This window comes from Haematobia irritans, chromosome 4 (genome assembly GCF_050003625.1).
Source record: "Haematobia irritans isolate KBUSLIRL chromosome 4, ASM5000362v1, whole genome shotgun sequence".
Taxonomy (NCBI): domain Eukaryota; kingdom Metazoa; phylum Arthropoda; class Insecta; order Diptera; family Muscidae; genus Haematobia; species Haematobia irritans.
In genome coordinates, this window is record NC_134400.1 from 200,237,951 (window position 1) to 200,260,985 (window position 23,035).

Sequence of the window (23,035 nt, forward strand, 5' to 3'; positions counted from 1 at the left end):
GCGTGCCAAATTTGGTTGAAATCGGTTCAGATTTAGATATAACTCCAATATATATGTTTTTCTGATTTCGACAAAAATGGTCAAAATACCAACATTTTTCTTGTAAAATCGCTACTGCTTAGTCGAAAATTTGTAAAAATTACTCTAATTTTCCTAAACTTCTAATACATATATGTCGAGCGATAAATCATAAATAAACTTTTGCGAAGTTTCCCTAAAATTGCTTCAGATTTAAATGTTTCCCATATTTTTTTAATAACATTGTGTTCCACCCTAGTGCATTAGCCGACTTAAATTTTAAGTCGATAGATTTTGTAGAAGTCTATCAAATTCTGTCCAGATCGAGTGATATTTAAATGTATGTATTTGGGACAAATACACACTTGACGGATGTGATATGGTATCGAAAATTTAGGTCTACAAAGTGGTGCAGGGTATAATATAGTCGGCCCCGCCCGACTTTAGACTTTCCTTACTTGTTTCTTTATAGATTTTTTTTTGCAAAATTTTATTTCTATAGAAAATTTTTGCAAAATTTTATTTATATAGAAAATTTTGTCAAAATTTTATTTCTTGACAATAATCTTCCAGTCAAATTTTTGTTGAAATTTAGTAACAAGTACCTTTCCGCTCAAAAAATACCTTTTTTATACTTTCTTAAAAATTGTATTTTCCATCCCTGAGTAACTGGCAAAGTGACCAAAATTTTTAAAAGAATATGCACGTTTGGAAATATATCTTTATTGCTTCCTCGCTGAATTAGGCAGGTTCTTTTCGCAGGTTTTGCGCCATTTCATTTACACGTGTGTGTTTGGCTGTTTCGTTGTTGTTGCTATGGCCAAAGAAAGCGAGCCATGTTCCCAAAAAGAACAACAAACACACATAAAAAGCAGAAATACATTTTCCAAAAATGAAATTTGTGGTGCGAGAACAAAAACAATTTGTTTTTTCGACCGTCGTTTGACGGGCTTTTCAACTAGTATTCTATGATTTGTGCAAGTTTTATAGGTAAGCGTTTTTCAAAATAAAACCCCCAGCTTTTCTTCAACATCTTCGATAAGATTTTTCTATGCAGCTTAAAATATATTTATTCATATAAAAATATTCATTCATTTCGGGGGGGGTTTGATCCCCCTCATCCCCCCCCCTGAATACGGCCTTGCTCGAAGGGCAGGTCTACAGAGACCGCATTGCATGAGCAAGTCAGCTTTATTGAAAGCTCACTATCTATCGTGGCGTTTCTAAACATCGAAGGGACAATGAATAACGTCCATCTGAGCTCGATACTAAATGGGCTGTCAACTCTGAATGTTTATCCAGGTATACTTAAGCTGTTAGACGAACTACTAATGAAGAGACATATTTCAGCCAGAGGCTGAAATACTCTTCCCCAAGAAAGAGTTCTATAACCTCTTCTTTGGAATGATGCTATAAACAACCTTCTGGTTTCCCTAGAAAAGAAAGGATACAAGTGGTGGAATACGCAGATGATGTGGCTCTAGCAATCAGGGGAAAATTCCCATCCACAAGCAGAAATATTATACAGAGAGCCTTCCGGGTGACTGAGAAATGGGCGCTAGAGAATGGTCTTGGGGTAAATCCTGCAAAGACACACCCTCAAAAAAATCGCTTCTGTAACATATACCCCAAACACATTTTTCTTCAAGCATATATATTTTCAGGATTGGTCCAAACAAAATATTGTTTGTATTGTTCAAACATATTATGTTTCACCTTAGTAGAAAACAATTTTAATGAAATTTTCTTTGTGTGGATATATTTTAAGACGCCAATTGGTTGCTTCCATTATTTTACTTGCAGCATACTCTCTAGGTCTCTCTTTCTAAACACATATATGTTAATAGGCTATTTCTATATTAATATATGTTTGCATCTAAGCATATTATATTTACAAACATTTTATGTCCCAAACATAATATGTTCTAACATATTAACATATATGTCCCAAACATGTTATGCTAGTCTATGAACATTATATGCTGGCACTTAAAAATATTGTGTTAAAAAATTTGAGTTCCAAACATATAATTTTTACACCCAAATATATGAAAAACAGTCTTTTTCGTCCGTGCAGAAGTAGCCATGGACAGCAAAGTCATTTACAAAGCCACTGTGCTTTGTACTCGTGCAAAAAGGCAATAGGAAACAAGTAAGGAAAGTCTTACCGATCGGCTTAGAATTAAATTCTGAGTCGATTTAGCGATGGCCGTCTGTCTGTCTGTCTGTCTGTCTGTCTGTCTGTCTGTCTGTTTGTCTGTCTGTCTGTCTGTCTGTCTGTCTGTCTGTCTGTCTGTCTGTCTGTCTGTCCGTCCGTCCGTCTGTATATGTAATTTTGTGCACAAAGTACAGCTCGCAATTTAAGTCCGATCGTCCTCAATTTTCGCATGGGGTCTTTCTTCGGGTCAAAGACAATCGCTATTGATTTTGGAAAAAATCGGTTCAGATTTAGATATAGCTGCCATATATATTGATCACCGATTTGATCATAATTCACGTATTTATGAAGCGATCTTCTTCAAATTTTGTACATCTGAATGTTTTGTCGGTCACGTAAAACCTGCAAAACATCAGCTAAATCGGTTCAGATTTAGATATAGCTCCCATATATATCTTTCGTCCGATTTGCACTTATATGGCTTCAAAAGCCAGCATTTTACCCTGATTTGCTTCAAATTTAGCACAAGGAGTACGTTTAATAATATTGTTAACTGTGCCAAATTCGGTTAAAATCGGTTCAGATTTAGATATAGCTCCCATATATATCTTTCGTCCGATTTGCACTTATATGGCTTCAAAACCCAGAATTTTGCCCTGATTTGATTCAACATTTACACAAAGTGTACGTTTTATAATATGGTTAACTGTGCCAAATTTGGTTGAAATCGGTTCAGATTTAGATATAGCTCCCATATATACATTTCGTCCGATTTGGACTTATATGGCCTCAAAAGCCAGAATTTTACCCTGATTTGCTTCAAATTTAGCACAATGAGTACGTTTAATAATATTGTTAACTGTGCCAAATTTGGTTAAAATCGGTTCAGATTTAGATATAGCTCCCATATATATCTTTCGTCCGATTTGCTCTTATGTGGCTTCAAAAGCCAGAATTTTGCCCTGATTTGATTCAAAATTTGCACAAAGTGTACGTTTAATAATATGGTTAACTGTGCCAAATTTGGTTGAAATCGGTTCAGATTTAGATATAGCTCCCATATATATATTTCGTCCGATTTGCACAAAAGCCAGAGTTGAAGCCTGATTTGCTTCAAATTTTGTATATATACGCCAGAGTTGAGTAGAATGTTTCATATTTTCGACCCAATTTCAATGGGAGTTAGTTTCCACAGAGAATATACTTAATATGCTTTTTGGTCTAATTGGTTCAGATTTCGTAGTCATATTTCACACTGTAATAGCACACTTTCCACAAAACGGTCGAGTTTTAAATAAACTAGGCCGAATAATATATCACAACTCACAATTGACCACATATAATCCCGAGATTTAACCAATATCCTTGTGAAAGCGCCACTGTAGCAAAAATTTTAAATATTACTTAAATTTTCCTTTATCTCGAATACGTATTTCTTGCTCGATAAATCGTAAATATTATTTCGTACAATTACATTAAAATTGCTCTAGCTTTATATTTCCCATATTTTGTAAGTAATATTGTGTTTCATCCCAGGGTGTCAGCCGATTTAAATTTTAATTCTAGAGATTTTATAGAAGTACAAACAATTTGTCTCCATATTGTATATAAATTATATAAATATTTCTAATAAAAGCCTTCATAATAACTCCCAACAAATTTGAACGATTTGAAATGGTAACACAAATCTACCATTTCATAGTGGTGAAGGGTATAATATAGTCGGCCCCGCCCGACTTTAGACTTTACTTACTTGTTTGATACCATTTTGGTAGTACTCCTTCGGTTTTGCCTAAAAATAGGACTCAGTTTCGGCGATCACCTCTTCATTGCAGCCAAATTTTTCCCCTGCGAGCATCCTTTTGAGGTTTGAGAACAAGAAAAAGTCGCTGGGGGCCAGATCTGGAGAATACGGTAGGTGGGGAAGCAATTCGAAGCCCAATTCATGAATTTCTTCATATGGGGCCGTTTTGCCGCGATTTCGACCTTAAAACGCTCTAATAACGCCATATAATAGTCACTGTTGATGGTTTTTCCCTTCTCAAGATAATCGAAAGAAATTATTCCATGCGCATCCCAAAAAACAGAGGCCATTACTTTGCCAGCGGACTTTTGAGTCTTTCCACGCTTCGGAGACGGTTCACCGGTCGCTGTCCACTCAGCCGACTGTCGATTGGACTCAGGAGTGTAGTGATGGAGCCATGTTTCATCCATTGTCACATATCGACGGAAAAACTCGGGTGTATTACGAGTTAACAGCTGCAAACACCGTTCAGAATCATCAACACGTTATTGTTTTTGGTCAAATGTGAGCTCGCGCGGCACCCATTTTGCACAGAGCTTCCGCATATCCAAATATTGATTAATGATATGACCAACACGTTCCTTTGATATCTTTAGGGCCTCTGCTATCTCGATCAACTTCATTTTACGGTCATTCAAAATCATTTTGTGGATTTTTTTTTGATGTTTTCGTCGGTAACCACCTCTTTCGGGCGTCCACTGCGTTCACCGTCCTCCGTGCTCATTTCACCACGCTTGAATTTTGCATACCAACCAATTATTGTTCGTCCGGAAACTCATTATCAAGCCAAGTTTTTGCTTCCACCGTATTTTTTCCCTTCAGAAAACAGTATTTTATCAAAACACGAAATTCCTTTTTTTCCATTTTTTTCACAATAACAAAAGTTGCTTCACAAAAGACGCTCTATCTCACAAACTAATTGACTTACAGACGTCAAATTTTGACACGAATCATTTGAAGGTTGGTACTATATAAAAATAATATGCATTTAATACTAGCGACGCCATCTATGTGTCAGACCGGGGACTTATCAGCAAACCTGTTATGCGAATTTTAGGGGCATTTTGTTTTAGAATACTGGCGAACCTGGAAACCGTTAACGTAAGCAGTCTGCTAATGTTTTGGAACAATCTGGTTGGTTCAACAGAATAAAATAATCGAGAAGGTTCAGCGGTTAAAACTAGAAGTGCCCGTATGTAATAGGTACTTTTATGTAATGTGGTATCACAATGGACTGAATAGTCTAAGTGAGCCTAAAACTTAATCGGGCTGCCAATTTAACCTAACCTAACTTAGGTATTGTAGCAGCCCCATATTTCAAGCTCACTTGGACTATTCAGTCCATTGTGATAGCACAGTGGTAAACTTCTCTCTTGGAACTGAGTGCTGCCCGATTCTATGTTTAGCTCCATGACAAGGGACCTCCTTTAAAGCCAACTTAGAGAAGCTATGAACCTCCCAGAAATGTCACCAGCATTACTGAGAGGGGATAATTACCCACCCCCCGAAGTTTTTTTATGTTCGGTAGAAACTGGGATTGAGCCCACGTGCCTTTGTATGCAAGCAGCTGCTAGTTCCGAGACAATCTCAGGGTCGTTTTCGTTATTTTATCCTAAAAAATGTCCTTGGGTTCGTTGAAGCATTCGCCACCAATCCAGAAATTCTCTTTTTCCTTATGTATTCCACCATTTTGCTTTAATTTCTTCCCCAAATACAATGACTATTAGGTGGTACAAATTTATGCAAAAACCTACAAAATAAAAAAGTTCTAATTTTCCACCAAGAAAACAAAAAAGGATTTGCGCTATGGAAGAGTCGCCAGAATCAGATTGCCAAGACTAACTGAACCTCCGTCTGACTCCAATCAAACGATGAAAACTATGTGAAAATTGTTCACAATTCCATTTGGAGGATTTGTTACGCTAATGTAATTGCCAGGGCAGCGCTTTGGTGGTGTTATACTCCTGCATTCAATAATACGCGAATGGCACTTCATTCTTGTTCGAATTTACTAAATCCCTTTTGGGAAAAAGTTTTTCAAGTTTTCAAAACTAAAATCTTATTCCTTCTACTGCGAGGAAAACAATCGAATCAACGCAGAAACAACAACAATAGTATGCCGCTCTGAGGTCATGTGGGTACTCACCCAATTTTATGGGTTGTTTAATTGTGGGTAGCACTATTCACATTTCAAGTGTTACCCAGCTAGTTGGGGGAGTGTGGGCTTAAGGTCTGCTAAGAGTTAGTTATCCTTAAATTGGTACAATTTGTTAAATTGATTGTGGCAGAGGAGGCAGTCCATGAAGTTTTTGGATATTTCACTTGGTGGGATGGAGAGGGGTTTGGATTGGACGAACCCGAAGATTCTTTTATGAAGCTAACTGTGTCGAGAGGACAACAAATTATCGTAGCTCATGTAACGATTTTTTTCTAGGAAAACCTAACATATCCTAGAGGGAATGAAATTATAAATTCAATCCTTAAACAACAAAGTAAAGAAAGGTAGTCGTAGATTTTGTTTTTGATTTTCACCAATGAAACACTAGCTTATGCGCTTTAAAGACTATCAGTTATTCCGGACGACAGTGCTCGTGTCGAACATATCCCATATATTAGGCACATTATAAGTTAAGTCCGAAGGCATAATCGATACTGCTGCATGTTTATGGGATCGATAACACATTTACCGATTATTTAGTCATCGCCGACAAGTCGCATCTTTACAAACACCGACATTCCGTCCGGAATAACTGATAGTCTGTAAAGCGGATTAGTACCGGCCTTTAAGTGTGAAGTCCTTTATGAGGACACATTGGTGAACTTCACTCTTATCACTGAGTGGTGCCTGATTCTATGTTTCGCTAATGACAAAGGACCTCAATTTATAATATATCCTAGCCACATTGAAACGGGGAAGCATTGCTGAGAGGAAATAAAACACCGCTGAAATATTTTTTGCAAGGAACTCTGCGACAATGATGGGATGTGTCCACAGTAGAGGTGTGCACGTGAGTAATAGTTTACTCACGCTCACGCACACTCACGACTGAAAAATCATACTCACGCACACTCACGCACGATATTTTTTGGTAGGTCTCACGCTCACGCACACTCACGAAAAGAAAATTTGTACTCACGCACACTCACGCACGAAAACGTCGTGACTCACGAAAAATACCGTGACTCACGAAAAATATCGTGACTCACGAATAATTTTATGATTAATTTACCTTACCGAAGTGTCTGAAAACATGAGCATTATTAAAATCGAGAGTGTTATCAAACTCCTAACATCTCAGGTGTCACTAAAATTGTAATTGAATTTAACTCTTAAGCGTTTTATGTTGGTGAGCAGGAATATTTTCGTGAGTGTAATGCATTACTCACGCACACTCACGAAGATATTATTTTCGTGACTCACGCTCACGCACGACATTTTGGTTTGTTAATCACGCTCACGCACACTCACGCTGTTATCAAGAGCGTGACTCACGACTCACGCACGAATCACGAAAATTTTCGTGAGTCACGACAATTTCGTGTCACGTGCACACCTCTAGTCCACAGTGATCTGGTGATGGGTCGGCTAGGTTCAGTTGGAAAAGGTGACGAGTTAAAGATGGGCCACATGTTAGCTACACTGCTACCAATCGCTTCTAGGTAGCAATAAAGACGACTGCACTTACCTGATCTTAGTTGGGCTAAAACGACCCAGGCCTGCCGCGGGATGTCCCTCTCCTCCGGTGTAATAAGCGGTGGTCGAGCTTGGAGAAAAGAATTAACTTTGTAGCTTCACACCGCTTCTGCTACAGTATGTCCATAAATCTTGTTCAGATCTGTCTGGTATGCTGCCTGCTCTAAAGGGTGATACGGTCAAAATTTGGTCAAGGGAAAACGCGTGTAAATCGGTAAAATCGTTTATTTAAAAAATCAAATTAAATTTCTTTTTCAAGTTCAATTAGTTTAAAATTCAGGAAAAATATTCAGTTGGGCTATCGCTTTTCCAAATCCGAATTGCCGGGCCTCACGCTTGACACCTGCCATCAGATTTTGTACAGCCACCTTGTCCACCTTCTTCGCCGCAGAAAGCCAGTTTGCCTTGAACTGCTGCTCGTCCTTAGCAGTTTTTTTGGTCTTCTTTAGGTTCCGCTTGACAATAGCCCAGTATTTCTCAATTGGGCTGAGCTCTGGCGTGTTGGGAGGGTTCTTGTCCTTGGGAACCACCTGTTGGCGGCGTACCACTCCATGGCCTTTTTACCGTAATGGCAAGATGCCAAATCCGGCCAAAACAGTACGGAACAACCGTGTTTCTTCAGGAAAGGCAGCAGACGTTTATTCAAACACTCTTTCACGTAAATTTGTTGGTTGACAGTCCCGGAAGCTATGAAAATGCTGCTTTTCAAGCCACAGGCACAGATGGCTTGCCAAACCAGATATTTCTTTGCGAGATTTGACAGTTTTATGTGCTTGAAAATATCTGCTACCTTTCCCCTTCCTTTTGCCGTATAAAACTCCTGTCCCGGAAGCTGCTTGTAGTCAGTGTTGACGTAGGTTTCGTCGTCCATTACCACGCAGTCAAACTTCGTCAGCATCGTCGTGTACAGCCTCCGGGATCGCGCTTTGGCCGTCGTATTTTGTGTATCATCGCGATTTGGAGTCACTACCTTCTTGTAAGTCGATAGTCCGGCTCGATGCACGGTTGTAGACAATACACCCAGCTTATTTGCGGCATCTCGGAGAGAGAAGTTAGGGTTTCGCTTGAAACTACAGGCAGCTCTATTTGTCGTCTCAGCGGCTTCCGGTTTTCGATTTCCCCCCGATCCAGACTTCCTGGTTGTCGACAAACGTTCCCCAAACACTTTAATTACATTTGTAACGGTTGATTTGGCAACTTTTAACGATTTTGCCAGCTTTGCGTGCGAGTAGCTCGGATTTTCGCGATGCGCGAGCAAAATTTTGATACGCTGCTCTTCTTGCTTGGACGGCATTTTGACAACTGAAGAGTGAATTCCAAAATCAAAATAGGAGCAACATTCTACATACACACACCTTCAAAATGAGGGGTGTTCAGGTTTTTTAAATGCGAAATTGAAAGAAATACGTCAAGTTTATATTGACCAAATTTTGGCCGTATCACCCTTTAGAGGCTCTTTTTGTAACTCTGGATCTCGCAGTTATAAGGCCAGCAAGTCTGTATGTTATAGACTGCGTGTCGGTCATTTCAGGTGTCCACATTGGCGCTGCATAGTTTACCACTGACCGGCCAACCGGCTTATATGTAGTCCGCAAGGTTTCTTTGTCCGCACACCAAGTGCTGCCGGCCAACGACTTGAGGACCTTGTTTCTACCGCGAAGGCAGACGACTTAAAAAGGCTGTCGAATGTGATACCGAAAATTTTGGAGTAATTTATTGTTGGAATTATTTCTCCATCGATTCTGACATTCAACTGCCTACGTACTTCCGCCGTCCATGTTGTGAATAGTCAGGCTAAGGATTTGCTGGGGGATATTCTCAAGTTTCTAGCAGCGAAATAACTTGTAAGATCGTCAAGGTAGTCGTTTAATCTATTGCATATGTCATATGTGTAAGTGTTGTTACCCGTAATGTCCTCTGATGGTACGTCTTGTTCCTTGGACAGTCTTCAATACACATATCTTCTTCATTGTCTTCTTGGGGTCCATATTTAGGTCCCTCGTTTTGATCCAGTCATGTTCTTTTCCCAACATTCTATATATTCTTTTACTAATGCTATGAAAGAAGAATAGAACAACGTCGCTTACCACATAAATTAAAACCCTTCATCAGACGGAATCCTGAGCAGCTCGTAAAAAGGTTACCCGTAGTAATAATGTCATTATTATTGCCTGTAACATTTCCCGCCCTCTGCCTCTTATATTAGCACCATAGGTTGGGTTAAAGTTAAAGTGGCAGCCCGATTAAGATTCAGGCTCACTTAGACTATTCTGTCCATTGTGATACCACAATATTAGCACCATACACAGGATATATTTAATTCGCCCGAAGCTCATAGGTTAGGTTAGGTTATAGAGGATGACACCAAATCCGTAGAAAGGAAAAATGGTGTCCACTTAGACCATGTTGGTCCATTGTGATTCCTCATGATTGTTTCTTTCCTCTTCGACATCTATCGTCCTCTGCCAGGGTCGGTCACATCTCCTTTGCGTTCTTGAAAAGACTACGATTATCTAGGTCTTCCATAAAGAAGCCTTGATAAATGCGAGTATATCCTTTAAATTACCTCAGTAATATCATGAAAGAAAAAGGAACCCAGTAGCATGTTTCTTCTAAAAGATAACGCCGGACACTGGCACAGAAAGTGGTAAGAGTCTTCTAAGAGTATTCTCCGGATCAAGACTCCATGTACAAATGTTATCGGCCATTAGACCAACCCTTACCATATGCTTCCCAAGTGTGTTGTGTCCTGTTATGATGCCTATTAACGGCCTCAAATCCCTTCTATTCGTCGCCATTACAAATCCTGAGTTTATACTACTCTTGTCGTTCATATCAATTTGATCTGCTCGCAACCCACAGAGGAAGTCTATCGTTCCTTCCACAGATTATTATATCTAACGTTGACCCTGTAAGTATATAAAGATAGCGGGGGAAAAACGTCCGTAACGATGTTATCCATGCTGCGTGCACCTTCCTTAGTCAGCACATCTGCCTCCTCATTGCCTCATATTCGGTAATGTCCAGGTACCCAGCACAGAGTAATATTATGCTGTTCAGCGAGAACTCTGCGTTCTCTACAACAGCGGCAGGCTACCTTCGTATTATCTAAGGCCTTCTTTGATGCCTGACTGTCGATGAAAAAGCAGATATCGCTTCTGAATATTGGCCTCATCAACAGGAGCTCCGCAACTTGGGCAATAGCAAATACATCCGCCTCAAAGATGCTGCATGCATTGTCCATTCAATATGACTCCCTGATTTCCTAGCTCCTCACAGTAGATACCACTGCCCCTGCTAAGCTTGTTGGTTCTCATGCTGCATTACATTTTAAATTTTCGACATGGAAGTCGTCGGTCAGAACGAACTTGTTCCAGTTCCCTTGTAATTGTAGCTGTATTGTTTTGTCAATTGGCCTTTACCTTGTTTCGGAAACTATTTCGCTCAGATGTATACACAAATGATCCGAGTATGAATGCTCCTCTTAAACCCTGCACTCCTGTACATCGTCTTATTTGTATTGGGTCTTGCTTAGTTATCCTAAAGGCTATGCATCCATAATCAGAGTATGAAAGTTCCTGTGAGATCCTCCACTCCTGTACTCTAACTATTTGGTTCTCTAAACTTATTTCTATGTCTCAACTTTTCGTTACAATTTTAAACAAAGCAGATATCGCTTCTGAATATTGTCCTCATCAACAGGAGCTCCGCAGCTTTGGCAATAGCAAATACCTCCGCCTAAAAGATGCTACATGCATTGTCCATTCAATATGACTCCCTGATTTCCTAGCTCCTCACAGTAGATACCACTGCCCCTACTAAGCTTGTTGATTCTCATGTTGCATTACATTTTAAATTTTCGACATGGAAGTCGTCGGTCAGAACGAACTTGTTCCAGTTCCCTTGTAATTGTAGCTGTATTGTTTTGTCAATTGGCCTTCACCTTGTTTCGGAAACTATTTCGCTCAGATCTATACACAAATGATCCGAAAATGAATGCTCCTCCTAAACCCTCCACTCCTGTACATCGTCTTATTTCGTTACTAGTAAAAAAAAAAACAGATATCGTTTCTGAATATTGGCCTCATCAACAGGAGCTCCGCAGTTTTGGCAATAGCAAATACCTTCGCCTCAAAGATGCTGTTTTGATGCCTATTTGGTTCTGTAAACCTATGTCTATGTCTGAACTTTTCGTTACTATTTTTAAATGTAAATATAAAATTCCATATCTGCTCCTTTAAAAGTCATCATTAAACAAATTTCCCCAGATAGTTAATTGTATGGGTAAAAGCAAACGGTGCTTCAACATCTGCATATGTCATGGATCCATAACCATTAATTCGCCTCTGGTCTGGGTTACGCATATCTCATTGAATGATTGTCAGCCGTCTCTCATTGAAACCATTTTAATGATGACGACTCTACGCCACCTGACTACAACCTCTTATCCACCTGGGGGAATTTCGACTTCTTGCTTCGTTAGATATCAATGAAATAATCCGCCAATTCATTATGTGGGAATACCGAATACTTCTAACCATATTCGTTAGTAGTCGGTCATTACACGTCTAACAAGATCATGTAAGACAAACGCACACACTCACTCACTCACATTTGCTTAATGAATAATGACATGTTAAGAAATCAGATGTTGTTTGTTGTTGCAATTTTCTATTTTTTTTTTTTTTGTCTACTTCATATACTGGGCAAATAGGAATACCTGATTCGTTTGCTTGTTACCCTTTTTCGATTATTTAGCATGTTAACAAAACACACAAATATGACCAAATAGGAATAAAGTGGCAAATTTACGTTCATTTACCACAAACCTCTGGGGGAATTATTCATGGAAATGACGACAAGCAAAGTAGAAGTGAAGGCATTTTGGATGAACACAAAAAAAAAACACGAAGTGGAAATAGCAGTAGTCTCATATTGCTCTGAATAGTTACCTATTTGTTGATTGTCATTGTTGGCTTATAAGAAATGATACCCAGTGAACATATTTTCGAGAAGTCATGTACTAAGTTCGATTTTCCTTGCGAAGCTCCATATAAAATGTAAAGAAAAATCAGTAAATCATTTTCATATGCGACACTATGAATTTTCTCTGGAGCTAAACTCAGCAACCCACCTTGTGTCCCTGCCAACTTTTTTTTGACGCCACTTCTGAGAATCCCCACGACATCGAAAACAGTCGTATACGATATCCAAAACTCATTTGAAAAGCTCCGTTACTATTGAGAAGTTGTACCAGGCCAAGTTACTATATTCAAGCATCGCATGAGTGCAATTATTAGGTGCTTTTTTAGATAAATTTAGAACGACGACAATAAGAGCCTCTTCAAACTAAAGTCAAAATTTAGAATGTTTAGAATGTTGCTCCTATTTTGATATTGGAATTCACTCTTCAGTTGTCAAAATGCCGTCTAAGCAAGAAGAGCAGCGTATCAAAATTTTGCTCGCGCATCGTGAAAATCCGAGCTACTCGCACGCAAAGCTGGCAAAATCGCTAAAAGTTGCCAAATCAACCGTTACAAATGTAATTAAAGTGTTTGGGGAACGTTTGTCGACAGCCAGGAAGTCTGGATCGGGGGGAAATCGAAAACCGGAAGCCGCTGAGACGACAAAGAGAGTTGCCGGTAGTTTCAAGCGAAACCCTTACCTATCTCTCCGAGATGCCGCAAATAAGCTGGGTGTATCGTCTACAACCGTGCATCGAGCCAAAAAACGAGCCGGACTATCGACTTACAAGAAGGTAGTGACTCCAAATCGCGATGATAAACAAAATACGACGGCCAAAGCGCGATCCCAGAGGCTGTACACGACGATGCTGACGAAGTTTGACTGCGTGGTAATGGACGACGAAACCTACGTCACAGCCGACTACAAAGACAGGAGTTTTATACGGCAAAAGGAAGGGGAAAGGATGTAGATATTTTCAAGCACATAAAACTGTCAAAGTTCGCAAAGAAATATCTGGTTTGGCAAGCCATCTGTAGCTGTGGCTTGAAAAGCAGCATTTTCATAGCTTCCGGGACTGTCAACCAAGATATTTACGTGAAAGAGTGTTTGAATAAACGTCTGCTGCCTTTCCTGAAGAAACACGGTTGTTCCGTACTGTTTTGGCCGTATTTGGCATCTTGCCATTACGGTAAAAAGGCCATGGAGTGGTACGCCGCCAACAACGTGCAGGTGGTTCCCAAGGACAAGAACCCTCCCAACACGCCAGAGCTCCGCCCAATTGAGAAATACTGGGCTATTGTCAAGCGGAACCTAAAGAAGACCAAAAAAACTGCTAAGGACGAGCAGCAGTTCAAGGCAAACTGGCTTTCTGCGGCGAAGAAGGTGGACAAGGTGGCTGTACAAAATCTGATGGCAGGTGTCAAGCGTGAGGCCCGGCAATTCGGATTTGGAAAAGCGAAAGCCTAACTGAATATTTTTCCTGAATTTTATACTAATTGAACTTGAAAAATAAATTTAATTTGATTTTTTAAATAAACGATTTCACCGATTTACACGCGTTTTCCCTTGACCAAATTTTGACCGTATCACCCTTTACCATCCACATTTTTTGGCGTAATAACTATATTTTGGGCACTTCATTTTCGTTTTTATTTAAATAATTTATAATAAGCTAGTTGCGCCTGGTGTTTCACAAAATATAGAATGGCTCTTGTGACAATTGTGATGCCAAAATACTTTCATGCACACTTCGTACTTTTTGATACATTTCCCCATCACAGTTGGCGCTTTTTGTACGAATCTATGGTAGCGATGGGGATGAAATAGAACTTTGCGATGGTGGCAGGGGTAAGAAGAATGTTTTCAGCACACATTTTTTTTTTTAATCAAGTAATTTATAGGAAGTTATTTGCACTTGGTGTTTCACAAAACTTCAAAATGGCTCTTGTAACAATAGTGATGGCATAATACTGTCTTGTACATTTCTTACTTTTTGGTACACTGCCCCATTACAGTTGACGTTTGATTTAGTGCCATTTTGTATTCAGGTATGAGAGGTTAATTTTAATGTGTTAATATAGTAAACGACACCTGTCCACATTTGGCAGGTGTCCGGTTTTCAGAGTTCCCAAGTTTGACAGGTTTCACTGTATTTGTGTCCAGTGATTACAATACTTGCACTTGCCAAACACGTTGAGTTCGTAGCTCAAATGGGACGGGGTTTCCCGGTCCTGGCTTGGGTAAGACTTTTGGGGCCGGGGTATATCACAGAAAAGGAGTTAGGTTCGGACAGAGGAAAGAAGACGACGGGGTTTCTTTGGTTCAGTGAAGGTTATCTTTATTGAGTTGTTCAAAGAAATGTGTTTAACAGTAGATTTTGTGGTAGATGCAGGAGGTGGATGCGGCGTGCGCTATGACCCGTCGGTCCTCCAACTTTGTTGAGCGGTTTTAGGTAGGCGTTGCACAGTTAGTATGCTTGTCGAGGAGGATGGACTGAAAAGTGGTTGGACAGGTCACACTACTCCAGGGGAAGGCTGACGGTCTGGGGAATGTACTGCTAGGATGATCGCACACCCCTAGCTGGTGGTTGGAAGATCACGTGGCGAGCTGCGTTAAGGAGAGTGAGGAGACGAAGCACAACGAGGCTAGATAGTGAGGACTAGGAAAGAATGTGGGAAAGTAGGAGCACGTTGACTTGAGTGATTACATACCTCTAGCTGTGGATTAGGAAAAAATGAGGAAATGTGGGAACACGTAGCTAGAATGGTTGCACACCTCTAGCAATGGAATAGGAAAGAAGCACGTGACTAGAGTGATCGCACATCTCTAGCTGTTTATAGGAACGGATGAGGGGGCTGAAGAACAGGAAGGAAGGAGGAAAGAGAGAACCACGTGGCTAGAGTAGTCGCATACCTCCAGCTGAGAGATAGGAGAAATGGGGGAAAGAAGCACACGCGACTGGAGTGAACGCACACCTCTAGCTATAGAATAGAAAAAGGGTGAGGAATAACAAGTATATACGGCCGTAAGTTCGGCCAGGCCGAATCTTATGTACCTTCCACCATGGATTGCGTAGAAACTTCTACGAAAGACTGTCATCCACAAATTTCAACTCACTCAGATGAACTTTGCTCCTCTAAGAGGCTCCAAAACCAAATCTCGGGATCGGTTTATATGGGGGCTATAAATGATTATGGACTGATATGGACCACTTTTGCCATGGTTGTTAAATATCATATACTACCACCACGTACCAAATTTCAACCAGATCGGATGAATTTTGCTTCTCCAAAAGGCACCGGAGGTCAAATCTGGCGATCGGTTTATATGGGAGCTATATATAATTATGGACTGATAGGAACCAATTCCTACATGTTTGTTGGATACCATATACTAACATCACGTACCAAATTCCAACCGAATGGGAAGAATTTTGCTCTTCTCTGGAGGTTAAATCTGGGGATCGGTTTATATATAATTATGGACCGATATCGACCAATTTTTGCATGGGAGTTTGAGGCCATATATTAACACCACGTACCAAATTTCAACTGAATCAGATGAATTTTGGTCTTCCAAGAGGTTCCGGAGGTCAAATCTGGTGATCGGTTTATATGGGGGCTATATATAATTATGAACCGATGTGGACCAATTTTTGCATGGTTGTTAGAGACCATGTACTAACATCACGTACCAAATTCCAACCGAATGGGAAGAATTTTGCTCTTCTCTGGAGGTTAAATCTGGGGATCGGTTTATATATAATTATGGACCGATATCGACCAATTTTTGCATGGGAGGCCATATATTAACACCACGTACCAAATTTCAACTGAATCAGATGAATTTTGGTCTTCCAAGAGGTTCCGGAGGTCAAATCTGGTGATCGGTTTATATGGGGGCTATATATAATTATGAACCGATGTGGACCAAATTGTGCATGGTTGTTAGAGACCATGTACTAACATCACGTACAAAATTTCAGCCGGATTGGATGAAATTTGCTTCTCTTAGAGGCCTCGCAAGCCAAATCGGGGGATCGGTTTATATGGGGGCTATATATAATTATGGACCGATGTGGGCCAATTTTTGCATGGTTGTTAGAGACCATATACTAACACCACGTACCAAATTTCAGCCGGATCGGATGAAATTTGCTTCTCTTAGAGGCTTCGCAAGCCAAATCGGGGGATCGGTTTATATGGGGGCTATATATAATTATGAACCGATGTCGACCAATTTTTGCATGGTTGTTAGAGACCATATACTAACACCATGTACGAAATTTCAGCCAGATCGGATGAAATTTGCTTCTCTTAGAGGCCTCGCAAGCCAAATCGGGGGATCGGTTTATATGGGGGCTATATATAATTATGGACCGATGTGGACCAGTTTTTGCATGGTTGTTAGAGACCATATACTGACACCATGTACCAAATTTCAGCCGGATCGGATGAAATTTGCTTCTCTTAGAAGCCTCGCAAGCCAAATTTTGGGGTCCGTTTATATGGGGGCTATACGTAAAAGTGGACCGATATGGCCCATTTGGAATACCATCCGACCTATATCACTAACAACTACTTGTGCCAAGTTTCAAGTCGGTAGCTTGTTTCGTTCGGAAGTTAGCGTGATTTCAACAGACGGACGAACGGACGGACGGACATGCTCAGATCGACACAGAATTTCACCGCGACCCAGAATATATATACTTTATGGGGTCTTATGTGACCGCACACCTCTAGCTGTTGGATAGGAAAGGAGGAACAAATGTAGGAGCACGTGGCTAGAGTGGTCGCACATCTCTAGCTATCGGATAGGAAAGGAGAAGGGAATGTAGGAACACATGGTCAGAGTGTTCGCACACCTTTAGCTGTGGAAAAGGGAAATATGAGGTGTAGTAAGAACACATGGCTAGAGTGATCGCACACCTCTAGTTTAATTATTTACTTTACCTTCGTTTCCCTCTCCAATATTCTACAATTCCAACTATTTACCAAAATGCTCACTTACCTAGATGATGGTACCTTGTTGACTACTGCTGACTGACTGCCAACAATTTTACACACTGCCTGCCTTTTATAGTTTTCCCTAGCATGCGTAATAGGTGATGCTAACATGTGATGTTGTTGGTTTATAACGGCAACTTGTTTACTATAATTACTTACACTAGATCATAGGGAATTAGCTTATACAATAATATTTAAAAATCACTTTTATAGCTATGTAAAATGTAATTTATTATTATATTTTGATTATTCTCATTTATTATATGTTGTGGCTGGAAACGAGGGCCTCCGACTTCCAGCGTCACGGGAAGATATCTGTTTTCTTCGCCAAGTGAAGCCGTATTATTTTCAATTCAATCAATTTTTCTGATCGTTCCAAAACATCTTCTTGTACAGACATGATATCGTTTTATCAGACATTGCCTTTCCGTTCCATAAAACAGTCCTCGCCTTTTTCGGAATACGTTCGACTGGGGCCTGTATCTATTATCAGTCCTCGGTATGTACCATTGAATCGTCTTTGCGTCGTCTGTCACAAAATGACCCAAAAACTTAAAAAACAAATATGGGGTTAAACAGCGTCAAAGACTACTTAGACCTCCGGTCCATAACCAGTCTTTGCCTTTTTCGGAACATGTTCGACGGGATTTTTCTTACAGGGAAATTCTCATATCCGAACCGAACGCTTTCATTCTACTGAAACGCCAAAAACAGCTGATTTTTCTTTATAAATACAGGTGTTTGTGACATCCTCATCGAGCGTTTACGAGTGAAACATCGACTGTTGAAAAAAGTGTGCTGGCTTATTCACCCAAGTCCATGCAACGGCTACAACATTTATGGTTTTACACCTTTTTCTGTAGGTTTTTCACTCAATTTCACATATATTGGAATACACACACTAACCTATGACCATTGAGATGCAGAGTAGTGTCCCAAAAAAAAAAACATATACAAATATGAACTAAAATCCAATGACAATGTCTACCCATGCAACTCAACTGGGCTTCCAAGAGGACAGCGAAACAAAACTGTTGCATTTAACGAATTGACAGATACTTAATTTACGCTTTATCGAAACTGACCAACGACAAAGTGCAAGCAATTGAATTGCAAAGCCCCTACCAAGCCAACGACCACCAGAACCAGGTGATCAAATAACCACCAAAGATTTATGATACCCTCTAAATACATGTACATGAAATATGGAATACATAACATGCAACTAGATTTTCTGAAATTTTCAAAAAACAAAACACACAGATTTTATTAAAATAAATATTTTTTTTATTTCCTCTTTAGGACGACCACAGCCATGGTGGTGTCGTAATAATCGTGGCAGTAGTGGCAGTGGTACCAACGGTCGAGGTTCACTCTCGGCCAAACATTCTGCTGATAGTATACGAAGACCCACCAGCAATTCAGGTGTTTGGACTTGGCTCGGAGGTAGTCGGCGGTCATCCGAAGGACCAGATCAAATAGGACCACCTTCATCATCACCGGCAGAGAATCATTATACACACATGGATGATGCATACAGTCCGGTGGGCGTTAGCGAAGCTTTATATGCCGAACTGGATAGAGAATCGGTGAGATCGAATAATCCATCATATCAAAATACTGGATATAGCCAGTGTGGTGATGTAAGTAATGAGCTACGATATTGTAGTGCTTGGGTTGTTACATTTATTCTTTTTGTTACAGAAATACACCTTCCATCAACAGGATCATGACATTCCCATCGTTGTATCATCGGCACCCAGCAGTGCTTATTATTCGGATCTATCGGTAACCGGTGTACCAGGTGGTACTAATGAACGGGCTTATGAAATTGTTGGTCTAACAGTAATGAATCAACCATTGCCCAACTGGGATGGTACCGGTTCGGCAATTAGTAGTACAGCCAGTGCTCAATATATGGCCGGTGGTTCCAATGCCGAAGGCATGGCTTCTCAGCGAAGGATACCTCGTTTGGCGGCTATAAATGAGACCAGTACCAGCACAGCGACCATGCCTTCAGATTATGTATGAAATGAGGAGTATGTGTGCGAAGATGTACTTTAAAAAGCCAATTTGCTTTGCACACATTTGAACAAATTAATTTGGAAGTGGATATTGATGTTACGTATTATAAAATTCGCTTAAAAAGCATGATATTACAGGTGGTGTATTAGCATCAGCTGATTGTTTAAAAATGTGTACATCCAAATGTCAAACACAAAAGTAGGGTTGCCCTAACTAATAAAAATATTTTTTTTATATTTTTTTTTTATAATAATAATTATTTTCCAATTTCTCATGTACAAAACGATAGGTGAAATGATCAAAACAGCTGATTTTTCGTTACAAATTCAGCTTTTTTGGATATTCCACTAGAAAGAAAACATTCGTTTAGGAAATTCACCGATCTACATATCTATATATATGTTTAAATCAGTTGTTTCTCGAGCATTACCTGTAATTTTTATCGTGACGAGTACTTATTCTGCCGATGATATCGGTAGAGCTAAACAAAATCCCATATCGTATAATTCGGTTATTTAAATTTTTGTTTAGCTAAAAAAGGTTGATCCCTTATTAAAATTTTAAATGTAACTCCTTGCCTTTAATTACGAGCTTATTTTTTGTTTACTGTAAAACAAATTAATTTCTATTCTGAAATGTAACGAATTTTGAAACAATACTTATTATTCATGTAAATGATAATATGTTAAACATATTATAAAATAAAACAATAACAAACAAAATCTTTATATAAACTGTAAAAATTTTAATAGAAAATAAATTAAAGAAAATACAAAATATATATATTTAAACAAAAAAATATATAAAAATAAATAACAACAAAAACGATTTTTAAAAAGTCGTTAGTGATATTTAGACTTTAAATTCTAAAACAGAAGTTAAATCAATATATATATACATATACACAATCTTTATATATACAAAATAATTAAAATGTAATTGAAATTATATTTCACACTTTATTTCTAATATGATATAGGAGATATAATCTTTAAACTTTATATTTTTAGTTATATGACTTGGAATATCACGATTTTTCTTTTTGTTCGAGAAAATTTTGAAAATTTAAAATTTAATTCATTTTGTATATTTTTTCGTATATGGTTTCTGTAAAAAATTGAAAATCGATTATCCCGAGTACCGATCACGGTTGCCACAGTTGATAGAATTCTACCAAAAATGGTAGAGTTTTTAATGTTTGGTAGAATGGTAGAAATATTTCTCTCCAACTAAGAGGTACTTCATAAATTTTCTATAGAAATAAAATTTTGACAAAATTTTTTAGAGAAATAAAATTTTGACCATATTTTCTATAAAAATCAAATATTGACAAAATTTACTATAAAAATAAAATTTTGACAAAATTTTTTAGAGAAATAAAATTTTGGCAAAATTTTCTATAAAAATAAAATTTTGACAAAATTTTCTATAAAAATAAAATTTTGGCAAAATTTTCTATAAAAATAAAATTTGACAAAATTTTCTATAGAAATAAAATTTTGAACAAAATTTTCTATAAAAATAAAATTTGACCAAATTTTCTATAGAAATAAAATTTTGAACAAAATTTTTATAGAAATACAATTTTGACCAAATATTCTATAGAAATAAAATTTTGACCAAATTTTCTATAGAAATAAAATTTTGACAAAATTTCCTATAGAAATTAAATTTTGACAAAATTTCCTAACGAAATTAAATTTTGAGAAATAAAATTTTGACAAAATTTTTTAGAGAAATAAAATTTTGACCAAATTTTCTATAGAAATCAAATATTGACAAAATTTACTATAAAAATAAAATTTTGACAAAATTTTTTAGAGAAATAAAATTTTGACCAAATTTTTTAGAGAAATAAAATTTTGACCAAATTTTCTATAGAAATAAAATATTGACACACTTTACTATAAAAATAAAATTTTGACAAAATTTTCTATAAAAATAAAATTTTGACAAAATTTTCCATAGAAATAAAATTTTGAACAAAATTTTTATAGAAATACAATTTTGACCAAATATTCTATAGAAATAAAATGTTGACCAAATTTTCTATAGAAATAAAATTTTGACAAAATTTCCTATAGAAATTTAATTTTGACAAAATTTCCTAACGAAATTAAATTTTGACAAAATTTCCTACAGAAATGAAATTTTGACAAAATTTTCTATAGAAATAAAATTTTGACAAAATTTTCTATAGAAATAAAATATTGACAAAATTTACTATAAAAATAAAATTTTGACAAAATTTTCTATAGAAATAAAATTTTGGCAAAATTTTTTATAAAAATAAAATTTGACAAAATTTTCTATAGAAATAAAATTTTGAACAAAATTTTTATAGAAATACAATTTTGACCAAATATTCTATAGAAATAAAATATTGACCAAATTTTCTATAGAAATTAAATTTTGACAAAATTTCCTATGGAAATTAAATTTTGACAATATTTTCTATAGAAATAAAATTTTGACAAAATTTTCTATAGAAATAAAATATTGACAAAATTTACTATAAAAATAAAATTTTGGCAAAATTTTTTATAAAAATAAAATTTGACAAAATTTTCTATAGAAATAAAATTTTGAACAAAATTTTTATAGAAATACAATTTTGACCAAATATTCTATAGAAATAAAATTTTGACAAAATTTTTAGAGAAATAAAATTTTGACAAAATTTTTTAGAGAAATAAAATTTTGACCAAATTTTCTATAGAAATCAAATATTGACAAAATTTACTATAAAAATAAAATTTTGACAAAATTTTTTAGAGAAATAAAATTTTGACCAAATTTTCTATAGAAATAAAATATTGACACAATTTACTATAAAAATAAAATTTTGGCAAAATTTTCTATAAAAAAAATATTTTGACAAAATTTTCTATAAAAATAAAATTTTGACAAAATTTTCCATAGAAATAAAATTTTGAACAAATTTTTTATAGAAATAAAATTTTGACCAAATTTTCTATAGAAATAAAATATTGACAAAATTTACTATAAAAATAAAATTTTGACAAATTTTTCTATAGAAATAAAATTTTGACAAAATTTTCTATAAAAATAAAATTTTGACAAAATATTTTATAGAAATAAAATTTTGAAAAAAATTTTTCTAGAAATACAATTTTGACCAAATATTCTATAGAAATAAAATGTTGACCAAATTTTCTATAGAAATAAAATTTTGACAAAATTTCCTATAGAAATTAAATTTTGACAAAATTTCCTAACGAAATTAAATTTTGACAAAATTTCCTACAGAAATGAAATTTTGACAAAATTTTCTATAGAAATTAAATTTTGACAAAATTTCCTATAGTTGGTAGTATTGTACCAAAAATGGTAGTTTTTTCTTA

At 37.0% G+C, this 23,035-nt stretch overlaps 1 protein-coding gene across 1 annotated transcript in view; it reads left to right on the forward strand.

Moving 5' to 3' along the window:
• LOC142235948 (uncharacterized) overlaps positions 1–19,906 on the forward strand; it is an 87,477-nt gene extending 67,571 nt beyond the window's left edge. Inside the window, exons 4-5 of the mRNA XM_075307201.1 lie at positions 18,948–19,288; positions 19,350–19,906. Coding sequence (XP_075163316.1) covers positions 18,948–19,288; positions 19,350–19,676 — 668 coding nt within the window. The 3' untranslated portion in view covers positions 19,677–19,906. The remainder of the gene's footprint in view (positions 1–18,947; positions 19,289–19,349) is intronic.
• Positions 19,907–23,035: the final 3,129 nt, after the last annotated feature.